The sequence below is a fragment of the Drosophila kikkawai genome, chromosome 2L, assembly GCF_030179895.1.
Source record: "Drosophila kikkawai strain 14028-0561.14 chromosome 2L, DkikHiC1v2, whole genome shotgun sequence".
Classification (NCBI taxonomy): domain Eukaryota; kingdom Metazoa; phylum Arthropoda; class Insecta; order Diptera; family Drosophilidae; genus Drosophila; species Drosophila kikkawai.
In genome coordinates this window covers 13,310,220-13,324,404 of record NC_091728.1, presented here as the reverse complement: position 1 = coordinate 13,324,404, position 14,185 = coordinate 13,310,220, and the positions used below count along the sequence as shown (strand labels likewise).

The 14,185-nt window shown below is 40.8% G+C and overlaps 1 protein-coding gene across 14 annotated transcripts in view; it reads left to right on the top strand.

Moving 5' to 3' along the window:
- Positions 1–14,185, top strand: part of Msp300 (Muscle-specific protein 300 kDa) — a 111,427-nt gene that overhangs the window by 45,195 nt on the left and 52,047 nt on the right. For 11 of the 14 annotated variants that reach the window (XM_070283382.1, XM_017176507.3, XM_070283386.1 and 8 more), the window contains 7 exons: positions 354–668; positions 869–2,011; positions 2,502–2,693; positions 2,836–3,073; positions 3,252–6,034; positions 9,019–9,324; positions 10,781–10,932. In XM_070283382.1, the coding sequence (XP_070139483.1) occupies positions 354–668; positions 869–2,011; positions 2,502–2,693; positions 2,836–3,073; positions 3,252–6,034; positions 9,019–9,324; positions 10,781–10,932 (5,129 nt within the window). The remainder of the gene's footprint in view (positions 1–353; positions 669–868; positions 2,012–2,501; positions 2,694–2,835; positions 3,074–3,251; positions 6,035–9,018; positions 9,325–10,780; positions 10,933–14,185) is intronic. The other 3 variants (XM_017176508.3, XM_070283387.1, XM_070283385.1) reach the window with 1 other exon arrangement.

Genomic DNA, 14,185 nt, shown 5'->3' with positions numbered 1-14,185 from the left:
TTTCGTCAAGTCGACTTCGTCTCGCAAATGTCGCACGCACCTCTAACCAAAAATAAATATAAAGTACTAAAAATGTAATCGAGTATATATATTCTAGCCAAAGCGCGCACGTATAGTAGAACTCACCGACAACAAAATTTGTATCTGAATAATAGCTCGTACCGTGTGAGAAATTAATCATTTACTAAATACCTCACTAATCACTACTGCTAACTTTTCAGCTAATCACTTGTATTACTCAATTTGCAGCTAATCATTTATACACAGACTCTTGTCTAATTGCCTAATTGCTTTATGTGCTTTCAATAACCCGTGGTTAGATCTTCCCAACTAAAGTCCTTTTCTATCCACAGAAACTGCTAGAAGAGGTGCTGGCCGAGAAGGATAATGTGGAGGATCTGAACGATAACTGTGAGCTGCTTATGGAGCAGAGTGCCTGCACTCGCATTCGGGATCAGACCATTGAAACTCAGGCCAACTACACCAAGCTTTTGACATCTGCCCAAGGATTGGTGGCCAAGATCGAGAAGAATCTGTCCGATCACACCGAGTTCCTTAACTACAAAAAGGAAATGGACGCCTGGATAGAGAAGGCCCAGCAGATTCTCAACGAATGTTCTACCGATGGTGATGCCGCTATAATTGCCCAGAAACTGGACACAGTCAATGTAAGTTTTCTAATAGAGCAAGAATGAAAATTGATTTCGATCATAATCGATTTCAATTCGATTCACTGAAATTTGATTTATTTTCAACTCTATTTTCTACGATTTCTATTTATAAATATTTCGGAGATCAAATGCATCAATTAGGATTAAAATACCCCCGCGCCCTCTTAATATATAACTTTATTTTTACAAATCCACAGTCTTTGGCTTCCCGTCTGCCCGAGGGCCAGCATCTCCTGGCCTTGGTGCAGGACGCCTACTCGAAGGCTTCGAATATCACGCCCGAGGACAAGCAGGAGAAGCTGCGCGAGCTGATGACCAAGGTGCGCGAGGATTGGGATGCCTTGGGTCTGGCTGTCAAGCAGAAGTTGAGCGATCTGAAGCAGGCCCAAAATCGTTGGAACGATTTTGCTGCCAACAAGGATAAGCTCGAGAACTGGCTGAACGAGACAGAGAAGACCATTAAGGTTGCTCCCGAAACTAAGGGTGAACTGAGCGAAATGAAGACATTGCTGGAGCGCTATAAGACGCTTGGCAATGAGCTCAAGCAAAAGGGTAGCGAGTTGGAGCAACTGCAGTCGGAGGCCCGTGATCTGGGCACCGAAGTGGATGCAGTGAATCGCCTACAGTCCCGTTGTGATAAGCTAAAGAATGATTGTTCGGCTCACATTAAGGCTTTGGAGCAGGAGATTGTCGATTACAATGCCTATCACCAGAGTCTGCAGGATGTGGAGAAATGGCTGCTGCAAATATCCTTCCAGCTTATGGCCCACAATTCCCTCTTTATTTCGAATCGCGAGCAGACCCAAGAGCAGATCAAGCAGCATGAGGCTTTGCTTGGTGAAATCCAAAAGTATCAGACCAATTTGGATGACTTGAATGCCAAGGGTCAGGCTCAGATTAGCCGCTATGAGAGCTCAACACCAACCATTCGTCCTGTAGTAGAGTCCCAGCTGAAGAATATTCAAGATAGCTACAACTCTCTGCTGCAGACCTCAGTGCAGATCAAGAACCGTTTGCTGGAATCGCTGGCCAAGTTCCAGGAGTACGAGGATACCCTGGACAGCATCATGCGCAACCTGGAGGCCTACGAGCCGATTATCCAAACCGAACTGGATGCTCCGGCCACGAGCCTGGAGCTGGCCCAAAACCAACTAAGGTGTGCCCAGGAAATGCAGAACAAGTTGAACAATGAGAAGTCTCGTTTGGCAGCTGCCGTTCAGGCCTGCGAAGCAGCCACGGCATCCATCAGTCGTCCCAGTTCCCCGCTGGAGACTGCCATGCAGGCCATACCCGAAAGGGAGCTTATTGTGCGCGCCAAGCTCGAGGATCTGCTGGATCAGGTAGGATTAAGGATTTGTTTATATTTCTATTGAATTTGTAGTTTTGTGAACACATTGTAGTTGAAACTTGAAACAGAAAAAGAAACGGAAAGATTTTAGTAGCTTATGGCTTTTAGATTTAAATATTTACATTCTACATTTCTACATTTACATTCTTAAATTGTAAATCCTAAAAATATTCTTTCTTATTAGTAGAGAAATTTATTTCAATATTTTAAATAAGTAGTTTCATTAAACAAATTTCATAGATCTTCCCTTTCTTTTTCTTTAAATTTTATAAAAACCTCATTTACCTTTGATTTGCTAACCAATGTTCTTTTTATATTAAACCCTTAACCATTCCCCCACCAACATACCAACTTCCCCACCCCAACAACACTGCCCTAACTTTTGTTGATTTGCCGCACTGTTGCCCCCGTAACTGTTGTAAAAAAAATGCACACACTACCCACAAAAAAATGCTATGCCTTGTGCTTGCCGCTGCCTAAAGAAACCGCCTCCAAAGACTCAGAGCTCAACCAAAGAGGATGAAGACGACGATGATGTTGAGATTCAGGTTGAGCTCAACGATGTAAACGAGGCGCTGTTGGATCCCATTGCCCACGAGCGTGTCAGCAACTATCGTCGCATAGTTCGCCTGAATAGCGCTCATGTGGGCAAGCTGAACGAACTGGTTGCTAAGGTAAGAGAGCAAGGACACTCATTAGGACGATCAGGTGGAGGGCTGCGCATGGCTATAGTTAATAACAAAGGCTTGTTTTGATATATGTAACCTTCTTAATTTAATTCAATAATTAATAATTAATATGCTTTCTTATGTCTAGGTGCAATCCCACTTGGGTGGCTTGACTGCATCCGTTAGCGAACTGGAGCAACAGCAGAAGCAGCGCGCCGAGCTGCAGGATTGGGTGAAGAAGCAGCAGACCTCAGTGTCCGACTGGTTAATGCGTCCCTGCAAGCTGCGTCCTGAGGCGGCGCAACAGGAATTGGTTTCCATGAACGATTTGTTGAACTCCATCGGTGACAAGAGATCGCAATTGATGTTGGAGATGACAGGATCATGTAAGTGATTTTTATATTTTTTCATGGATTATCATAAATGAAAATATATAAATATAAAAATATTTATCTAAGAGGTTTTTTTCCGGAATTAAATTTTACATAATCCTATAATTCTTCTCATATTTCCTATTATTAATGAATTATTTAATTTATATTTTATTATTATCTTTCTTTTTAGTAGGCGATGAAGACACCGATCTGGATGACAACATCGACAAGCTCGAGTCGGAGCTAATGGATGCCATTGCTAAGAAGCAGGCTGGCCAAAATGTGATCGATGGCTATCGCCAGGGAATGGCTGATGTCCAAAACTGGTTCGACAGCCTAATTAAACGCATGGATGTCCTGGATCGTGGTTCCGGCTTGAACTGTGCCCAGAAAACGGCAGCCATTAATGAGATCAAGAACGAATACGAGCTACAAGGACACCCGAAGATTCAAGAGCTCAAAGGCAAGGCCTCACAGGTGGCGGAGGTGATAAGCAATCTCGATGGCCAACAAGTTGAGGAGCAAATGAAGTCGCTGGATCGTCGCTTTGCTGATCTGGGCAAGCGCATCGATCGCAAGGCTCAACTGCTGGATGTGACCAACAAGGGTGTGGACGGAGCCAAGGGCGAGATCGATCAGCTCCAGAATTGGGTGAAGCAGCAGATCGAGGAGCTGCAGGCACCTACTCCGCTGGGTTACACGCCTAAGGATGCCGAGGCGCGTCAGCAGAAGATCAAGAGCCTGATGAAGGATGCCGAGGCCAAGCAGTCTCTGGCCGATGTGCTGGAGAAGCGTGTGGCCAATATGCAGCAGGAGCTAGAGCCCGCTGAATATGCACAACTGGAGTCCGCATTGCGTAATCTCAACACTGAGAATCGTAACTTGTCGGGCGTACTTAAGGCGGAGCTAGATCGTGCTCTGGAGGCCAGCAAGGCTCGCAAATCCCTGGAGAATGATCTGGACAAGGCCCGCCAATGGCTGAAGACTAAGATCTCCGAGGTGCGCAAGCTGCCAGTGTATCATCCTCTTACCTCTGCTGAGATTGAGAAGAAAATCCAGGAGAATCGAAAGTACGATGACGATGCCAAGCAGTTTAATGACAGCGTTTTGAGTGACGTCCAACGCCAGGCAGCTAACATAATGAAGGATTGCGATGGCCCGGATAAGGCTGCACTGCAGCAGATCCTTGATGAAATTGCCGCCGACTATCAAACCCTAAAGGATGAGAGCTCTAAGAGAGGCAAGTCCCTGGATGATCTCCTGCAGGGTCGCAAGGCCTTCGAGGATTCGATGAAAAAGATGGGCGATTGGCTGAATGAAATGGAGACGGCCACCGAGGGTGAGCTGCGTACCACAAGTCTACCCGTTTTGGAAGAGCAGCTGGCCCACTACAAGAAGCTACTCAACAATGCCGAGAACATGGGCGGTCTCATCAACGATGTGTCCGAACAGGGCAAGAGCATACTCCCTACTCTAAGTAATGCCGATAAGCTGAAGCTCAACGATGATATCAAGAACATGAAGGATCGCTACGGCAGAATCAAAAACACAATTGATGATCGCGTGAATAACCTGAACGATCACATCAAGAAGTACAAGGATGCCAAGAGCAGGCTGGCCGATTGCAGCCAGTTCCTGGGCACCATTCAGCAAAAACTGCGTGAGCTCAATCGTCCCATTGGCTCTAGAATCGAGGATGTCCAGGATCTGTTGGGTTCGTATGAGGGCATACTCAAGGAGCTCAAGGACAGCAAGAGCAAGATGGGTGACATGCAAATGGACGATTTGCCCGAGCTGCAAAGCATTCTGACCCAGCAGGATGACATGATCAAAATGATTGAAGATCAGTTGGCCCATCTCCGTCAGCTTCTCATGCTCCGCGAGCAGTTTATTGCTTTGATCAACGAGATTATTGCCTTTATCATGAAGTACACCGATGTAATCATCGATATCGAGAACTCCCCAGACAGTTTGGAGGATAAAATCAACAAGTACGACAATGTCATTGTCAAGATCCAGGAGTGCGAGGGTCTATTGGCCTCTGCCAATGACAAGGGCCAGAAGATAGCCTCCGAGGGCAATGCTGCGGATAAGAACAGCATTACCGAGCAGCTGCAATCCCTCAAGAATCAACTTCAGAATCTGCGCAAGGCAGTGGAGTCACAGCGCCAGAAGCATCAGTTGCAGCTGGAGTCGCACAAGAAGATGGCCGCCGAGCTCAGCGAAATTCTTGATTGGTTGCACAGCCATGAAGGTGAGGTCAAGTCCCGTCCTCTGCTGGATCGTGATCCCGAGTCCGTAGAGCGAGAGCTACAAAAGCACCAGACCCTCAGCCAGGACATTGAGTCGTATCTCAACAAATTCAACAAGATCAATGATGGCGTTAAAACTGAAATTGGCATGCCCAGCTCCTTGCTAGAAATGCTCTCCGAGGGCCGATCCCTGGTCTCATCCCTGCCTCACGAACTCGAGGAGCGTGAGAAATACCTGAAGAACAACCGTGACTCTCGCCTGGAGTACATGCAACTGGTGGCCAAGTTCAACGATTGGGTCCACGAAGCCGAGTTGCGCTTACAAAATAGTCAGCATGGCATCGACTATGAGCATTTAGTCCAGGATCTCGACGAGCACAAGATCTTCTTTGGCAACGAGGCTCCCATCCGTAATTTGGTGCACAAGCAGATCCAGGAGGCCGCCGACAAGATCTGGTCTTCCCTCAACAATTATGAACAGTCGGAGCTTTCCGCCGAGCTGGCACAGTTCCAAAACAAATTGACCAACACCCTGGCCAATGCCAAGACCCAGCAGAGTGAATTGGAGAAGGAGGCGGAGCGCTGGCGAGAGTATCAGCAGTCGATCGACCGTGTCAAGGCCACCATCGAACGCACCAAGTTCAGCGATGAGCCTGTCCAGAATTTGGCCGGTCTGCACTTTAATATCCAGAAGCTGTCCCATGCTATTGGAAATGTTCAGGTGAGTTTTGGGGAGATATAAAAATATATAGAAAAAATTTAACTAAATTAAGTGAAGAGTAAAGTAAATTAAGACGTAGAAAGGTCTAGTAAATTTTAAATATTTGTATATTAAATCTTTATTTCTGTAACATCAACATGCTTAATTTTTAAACAGATCGTAGTAGTTGCAACAATTATACCCTGGCAATTTGCAATTGGATTAGGAGACCGAATATTAAATCGATCATAACTCAGCAAAAAATTCATTAATTTCAATAAAGACCGCTTTTAGATTTTTAATAGGTTAACAAATAAACAAATTAATATTAAGATGTAATAAAAAAACATCCAAATTTATAATTTCAATAGAAATTGTATCCACTGATAAATTTAGAAAAAGGGTATATGTATAGATAATGATAAATGATTGAAAAGAAAATGAAAATATATAATTCTTAATAGAAAAAACCTACTAAAAATTCTACATATGTAGATAGTTGACAAGACCATAAGTTCTCAAAATAATCCCAAAATATCTACGCATATATTCACTCGGCCGCTTTGTTCATATAAATGTGCAACCGAAAGACCAGTTTTCCCCAAAAATGACACATTGCACAAGGATGTGCCACAAACGGAGAAACACACAACCAACAGCACCGAGCCAAGTGCGAATATATCCACTTGAGAGCACTTATGGCGTGTTGGCATCCAATCCAAATGCATTTGCTTTGCCGCTTTAATATACATACATACATATGTACATATATGTATCTCATGGTTTTGCCGGCCGGCAAAGGCAACAACACACTCACTTTCGATTGCACATGCAAGAGAACCTCTCCTCTCTTCCGGCTGGAGTGGCTCTCTCTTGCTTTGAGCTAATAGTTAAACTATTGAACACGCTATGTGTGCCTATTTGTTTACTTTCGTAAGCTTTTACCTTGAGAACTCATTAAACTTTTAACCTAGTAGTTGTCCGCTGCTGTATTTTTGCCGCTAGCTTATCGTTCAGCCTGTCAAACTTCCACTTTGATTATAATTATTCAAGGCACAAGCTCGAATTTTATGCTCAACAAATTCAACAAAATTTATATATATCAGCTGTTGTTGTTGTTATATGCCGACGTTGTCGCCGAACGAATTAAGCTCATGACATCATCGGCAACACTGTATCAGGCAACCAGTTTTAAGCCAGGGATGGTTAGGCAGCTTAGATTGTACAATGTAGCCTTTCAGGGATCACTGCAAAATATTTGTTTTTGAGCTGGAATAATTAAAAATATAAGTATTTTATAATTAATTATTATAAAATATTTTCCAAGACTTAAAAAATAAATTCTTGTTACGCTAGCAAGATCAAATATTTATTTTATGAGAAGAAGAATAGTATAGTAATATCGTAATAGTAAAACTATGTTTAATAAATTTCTAATACTAAATAAGAAAAAACAGGTTTTATTTATTTTATACAAGATTTTTAAGGGCTCTTTAACCTTCTGAGGCTAGGCTTAAAAAGTAAGACGTGACTCGAATTCGTGATTAGCTGGTATTTCTTAGAAAAAAAATAAGAAGGCTATGGTTCAAGTAAGCCATTAAATTTTTTAATTAATTTGCAAATTCATCATTTAAAGTTTAAAATCTAAAGTGAATATGATAAGAAAAATGCATGTAAAGTGTTATCTTTATTTGTTTTTGTTTTTTGTATAGCCCTGGTTTCTGGGTGAGATACTTTAGGAATGGCCGCAAATACATGTTAAGTGCTTCCTTTTTGTTGTATTTTTTGATGAGTGAGCTTTAAGAGTACCATAGGCCCTTGAAGGTTTTCCTCTTCCTCGGCTCCTCTCGCACTCTCTCTCTCTTCAGCACTCTACTCTCTCTTGACACACAGCTGTTTGGTTGTTGTAGCTTTTAGCTTGTTGTTGTTGTCGTTAGTTTGTAGGGCATGCCGGCTGGAGAGGCATTAACCAAGGTTTATGTCGATGAGAGAGAGAGAGAGAGTGACGTGTTCACGGTGGCGTATGCGTGATATGTGCGAAGCCCAACTCTGACCGCCCACGCCCGCCCAACAAATACGTATACGCATGGATGGAAGTATGTACATATGTATGTATATTGCCAAAAGTGCTGCCAAGTCGAAGAAAAAACGTGTTTGCCTGAAATCCGACCGGCTTTTTGGTTCTCTTCAGTCTCCTAAGAGAAACGAAACAGGGGAGAGCATCAGTAGCAATTCTAACTCGTGCTTATTTGCCTTTGGGGCCCGTTGGGGTTTTGTGTTGAGTTTGGTCGAGTTCACTTCCAGTTGAGACGTTTATCTGTGCGGTTGCCAGCGTGTTTTTGTTTTGTACTCGCAAATCGTGCATATATATATTATATGAAAGAGAGCAGAAGGAAGAGAGAGAGGAGCAATTGTTATAGCTTTGTTAAATTTGAATTACTCGTTTCGTTCGTCGCCGTTCTAATATATAAAATGCCATGTGCTTGAGGCAAGGCGCAAATTGAAATTCAACAACAAAAATACAAAAAAGCTAAGAAACAAAAACAAAGTGGCAAATAAATAGCAAATAAAATCGAGGCAAAAGCCAGATAGACATCAATATCGAAAAGCAACAAAAAACAAAAAGGCTAACGTCATCAGCCATTGAAATCTATAAGAGAAACCCAAAAGAAATACAACTAAACTAATAAAAAGCCAACAAAAGGAGGCTACACTTGAGGTGTGTGTGTGTGTGAGAGAGTGTGAAAAATCTATAAAATTTTATACGATTTAAGCAGGGCTTGTCTTTAGACTCTTTTTTTTTCTCTCAAAAACCAGGCATATGTCAAAGTTCAACAGAGCCAACACTTTACAAAATACATCGCCCTATTCAAATACTTAAATACTCGCTATAAGTTCTTACGTTCTTCATATATTTACTTAACATAACATACTTAAATCGCGATTCAGGAATCTGTGTTACATCAGACTCGAAAAGACATTGAAATCAAAATTGTTGTTTACAGAGCCAGACCAGCGACTTGACGCTCGTCAACCAACAGGCCCAAGCCCTTATCCGACAGGCGGACGCCCGCAATCGTCAGCTAATTGAACAGGACAACGCTGCCTTGAACCGCCTGTGGCAGGATCTGGTCCGCAGCTTGGAACAGCGACGTGATAACCTGCAACAGTTGGCCGAACACTGGGACGGATTCGAGAATAGCCTGCACGCCTGGGAAAAGGCACTTGGTCGCATAGAGGATAAGTTCCGAAATGTCGATCCAACTGTAAGATCGCGTCGTCATTTGGAAGATACGAAGAATGCCATTCAGGTGAGTTTTGAGGACATCTTTCAGGGGTTTTAAATGCCAGTTAGATTTTGTTTTAAATATAAAATTATGGGAAATTTTTAGAAATACTTTAAAGATTCACTTTTATTGGGGGTAATGACCCTTTAAGTAGTGTTATAAAAATATACAACTTATGGTTCATTAAATTCTTCTTCAATATATATTTTAAATAAATAAAATATTGGTCTTGTAATATGTATTTTTATAAAAGCGACAAACCATATCAAAAGTTAACCACGTTTTTTTTCTAGCTGTACGCAATCTATATTTGTATCTTTGTCTATATATTATGTATGCGGCAGTCATTCATTCTTTTAGTTTCGTTATGGCAAAACCGCCCTCCCTTGGGGGCTTATGTTTGTCAAATATTTTTACCAATACGCAACCATATGTAAGAGTCTCAGATATATATGTATAGGCATCAGCAGCACCATGCCGACATCAAGTTCATGGTCACGTTGGGGATTGAAGCTTGCGCTCTCTTAGTTTTAAGAGCCCGCTCTCTTGCTCTCTATGCTGAGCTTCATAGAAACGCTAAAAACCAGCTGAGCGGTGGCTCCAAAATTGATTTAATGACTGCGGACTATGTTGTGAATGATTAGCACACGGATAGCCACTAAATCACAGCAATCAACAAAAGAAGTAAACAACATTTAAACTTTCAGTTTCTTTGGACTTTTGTTTTTATTTTAAAACAAAAGAGAAGTCTAGCATTTGCACATTTACTGTATTATTTTAATGTAATTTTAAAAACTCAAGGTGGCAAGTAGAGAGAGAACGAGATTTACTAGAACCTGTAATGTATACTTTCGCATTAGTTATCAGCAATAGCAATGATTTGAATGTGATTTGCTGTTGGGTGAGATCATTGTTTAAAGCGATAATAGGCTGGCGTTTATATTCGATTTCTACAACTATAAATAGTACAAATATAGTTGCTAAAAAAGCCACAATGGCAGTCTTTTGAAGTATCATTTCAATTAAAGCAATTTTCAGCCATAAAAGCTAGGCCCGACCATATCGAACTAACGATGTTGTCATACATGTGCCGCCATATAAAGACGGATCCAGCGATAACGAACCAAAAAACAATAACAAATACTATCAAACACGAAGATAAACAAAAAGAAAAAACAAACATAGGGTTTTAATTCTGTCTTTCCAAATGAGACCATAAATTAAATTTATTTATTGTAGTTTTTTTCTCAGTTCAGATTTATCATTAAATTTAAAAACTTCTGCTCGATCGAAGCTAACCTCAAGCTCCAAAAGCTGGCAAAGTCAAGTCAACAAATAGAATGTTGACCTTCCGAAAAGAAACTGGTAATGAAATCGAAATTGAGGAGGCAAAAATATAGACAGAGAAGAGATAGCTAGAGATGAAAAATATAAATCTTATTGTTTCATTCACCAACAAATTCTTATTTCTTTTCCACAGGAATTACGTGAAGAGTCAAATCAACTTAAATCATCATATAAAGAAATCGAGGCGCTCTCTAAATCCATCCTCACATTCCTTGGGGAAGTACACAAACCCTCGGCGGAGGCCATACAGGCCAAAGTGGATAAGTTAGTGGAACAGCAAGCCAAGTGAGTACCCAAAACAATTACCAAAAACCCCAGATATATTACATGTTTAACTGAGCGTGACTTTGTGGTACCGAAAGGCAAAACAATACACAAACAAAACACAAAAGTTCTCTCTCCTCTGATCGAAACGCTTAATTCCGGAAATTGAATTGGCTTGCATATATTATCAGAGGCTGCCAAACTTGTTGCCCAATGAAAATTAATGCCAATTGAGGGAATTTAACTGGTTACAGTTGAATATCTGATCCCTGGATCAGCGCTCTATGTTTCTTTTCTGTTTATATTATAGTTTTATAGAAATTATTCTTAGTTTTAGTGAAATGTTTTGAGAAAGCAGTTTGTGTTGAAAATATTCTCCAGAACTCGGCTGTGATTCATTCAACGGAACCACTTAAAAGGGAGGCTCTTCATGCGTTCATAGTTATTTTTTTAATTATTGCTCTAAAAGACATTTTGTTGTGTGGCTTAGCTTAGGTTGCTTGACTTGTTCGGCCCTCGAAATGCCATCTTATTGTTATTGTTGAGCCGCAAAACTGACGTCAGACCAACTGTTACGCTTCGTTGTGGACGTTGGTTGGTGTTTTTTTGTTGTTGTTGTTGTATTGTTGTGTGCGCGTTACGTAAGCCGGTGCTTAGATGTATTTTTAACGTGTCTCTCATCTCTCTATTGCCCCGAAAAAAACATCAAGCCTTTAATAATAGTTCTGGGAATAGATTCTATAATATTCCAAGGGAAAACTCTTTATGGCTATTTTTACCCCGTTTGTTTTTCTTTTTTTTTTACTAGCAGGGGCTATCCCGTTCTTGATAGAACTGTGCCAAAGCTTCAGCCTTATCAAAGGCGATAGCGCAGACATTTCTATATGCTTTGTGCGCTTCCCGCTTCTGGGACTTGATAAGCGCCGTCCAACGAATTCTTGCGCCGTGCTTTTGCGGAAATACTTGATGTATATATGTATTTCTTTATTGTTGCCTGGCGCTAGAACAAGCTAAAATCTGTGCCAATATGCCAATTCATTCGTTGGCGTTTATTCTTTAACCGAATCATTCGAATTTTCTTTCGCTAATCACCAGCAGTTGTTGCCATCACGTGCCAAGAGCTGCCAGCAACATGCTGCCGCAACATTCTTAAATGTTGACTAGCTACAGAATTCACCACACCCGTCCATGATCACGTAGACACTCATTGGGTAGATCTCCCTTTTGGCCTTTCTTGCTGACACAATTTTCATGGGTATGCCCCCTCTTTTGTTGTGTTCTGTTGGTTCAGTCTATTTTGTTTTATTTTTACACACAATTTGTTGTTTTCTTGACAGCAGCAGCAGCGGCGGCGGTCTGCTGCCTGAATAATGAGCAGCAGCAGCTGTTGATATAATTTTTCCGAGCATTTCCCTTAAACCGCAATGTGCGTAAGTTTTTGGGAGGCTTAAAGATGTATATTTTGACGGCTGCCAAAAAGGTGACGTCGTTCATATATCAAATATGCATACTTATTTAATTGTTGACACAGTAAATATTTCTTTTATGAATATTTCCTGAAAGAAATTCACACTTAATTACCTTCATTTAAAGATTTGTCAAATGATACCTTTCTTGATTTATGGAGCATGAAATATGGTATGTGTGATCTGTTTCTTCCTTTAATTATTTTCTTATTTCAAATGTCAGTCTCCAAAAACTGAACAAATGAACTATGCCATCATCAGGCCAAAAAGAATGATCTAATAAATACCTCCAAGCGGCAGGCGGCATGTCATCGATAATTATATAGTCACAACTGAGATATATATCTATATTATATATCCTTAAAGTGCGACGCAAAAATTTCAATGCATTTACACACTTGAGATATAAATACAACATGGTTTCGACATGCAAAAATCTAATCAGCGAAAAGACATTAAATATTGCGTAAGCCTCTTGGGGATTTTATAATTTATTTCTAACAATTGCTGGCTTTTCGTGTGTGTCCGAAGTCAACAATTAACTTCATTAGCAAATAATTTTGATTTTTTTCATAAATTTAACTTGAAGATATTTCAAGAAATTCGCGAGAGAAACTGTTCTTCTCGCTGGCAAATAAGCAAAGTAAAATGTAAACAACTCTTGAAAATCATAAAAAAATGGAAATAAGTAAATAAAATGGCAAGTGAAAATGAATTTTTGCTTCGAGTCGTTTGGGTGACTTCATCGTTGAGAAACGTTCAAAATTAATAAACACAAAAAAAAAAGTAAAGGTAAACGACAGACCATGTGTGCAAATTCATTTAAATGGAATGGTAATTGAACTATGACTGAATCATCGCAACTTTTACTTTAGGTTACATTTTGGTTGGTTTTGTTTGCTGGCTGAATTTTTATAATCCTAATAATACATTAGGATTATAAAAATTCAGCCAGCAAACAAAACAAACCAAAATACAATCTGCAATTTGCATATGCATTTGCATTAGCAATCTGTCATTTATTAAAAAAAAAAAAAAGAGAAAATCAAAGGCCCACAACAGAAGCAAAACAAATGATAATAAAAACGTTGCCCAAATGAGGTAATCGGGTAATAATAAGTTTATTTTTGCCACTGTTAAGCGTTAACAGAGCGCTGTTACCGTTGGTTGTTCCATGCCGCCTGCCAAGCGTGCTGCTCTTGCACACTCTCCACTCTCTCCGCTCTCTCCCTCCCCACTCTCTCTTTAATCACAATTAATTATTGCCGGCTTTTCCTTATCTAAACCGGCAAAATGGCATTATAGCCTTATCAATCAGCTCTTTGCTTTTTTCTCTGGAATCTAGGAACCTCTCCCTGTCAGCCTTTATGGACGAGTTCGTTTGCTTTTAGCCCCGCTTTCAATGCCAAGCGCATTTAACAATAATAATTTTTTATTTCCCTCCTCTTCCCCCCTTTTATTCCGCTACCAATGTGTGGTGAGTTGGGGTTTTTAGCAGCTTTCGTTCTTTTATTTCCGTGCCGCCTTCGGGCACTGTTAACGATTAACGATCGACAGCCGACGAAAGACGAAGAGCGAGGAACTGAATAGTTTTTGTTTTTATTTTTTTTGGCAATTTTTGCGTGCGCCGCCAGCCAGCGAGCGTCCGAGAATATTTTGAATCAGTTTTTATTTAGAGTTAGTTGCAAGCGGACGTGCTTCTCAGAACTGGATGGCTGGAGACTAAATGAAAGAGCAAACGAACGAGCGACCGCAATACATATACGCATATTTTTAAATCAAATTAATTAACTAAGAAGTAGTAAAAA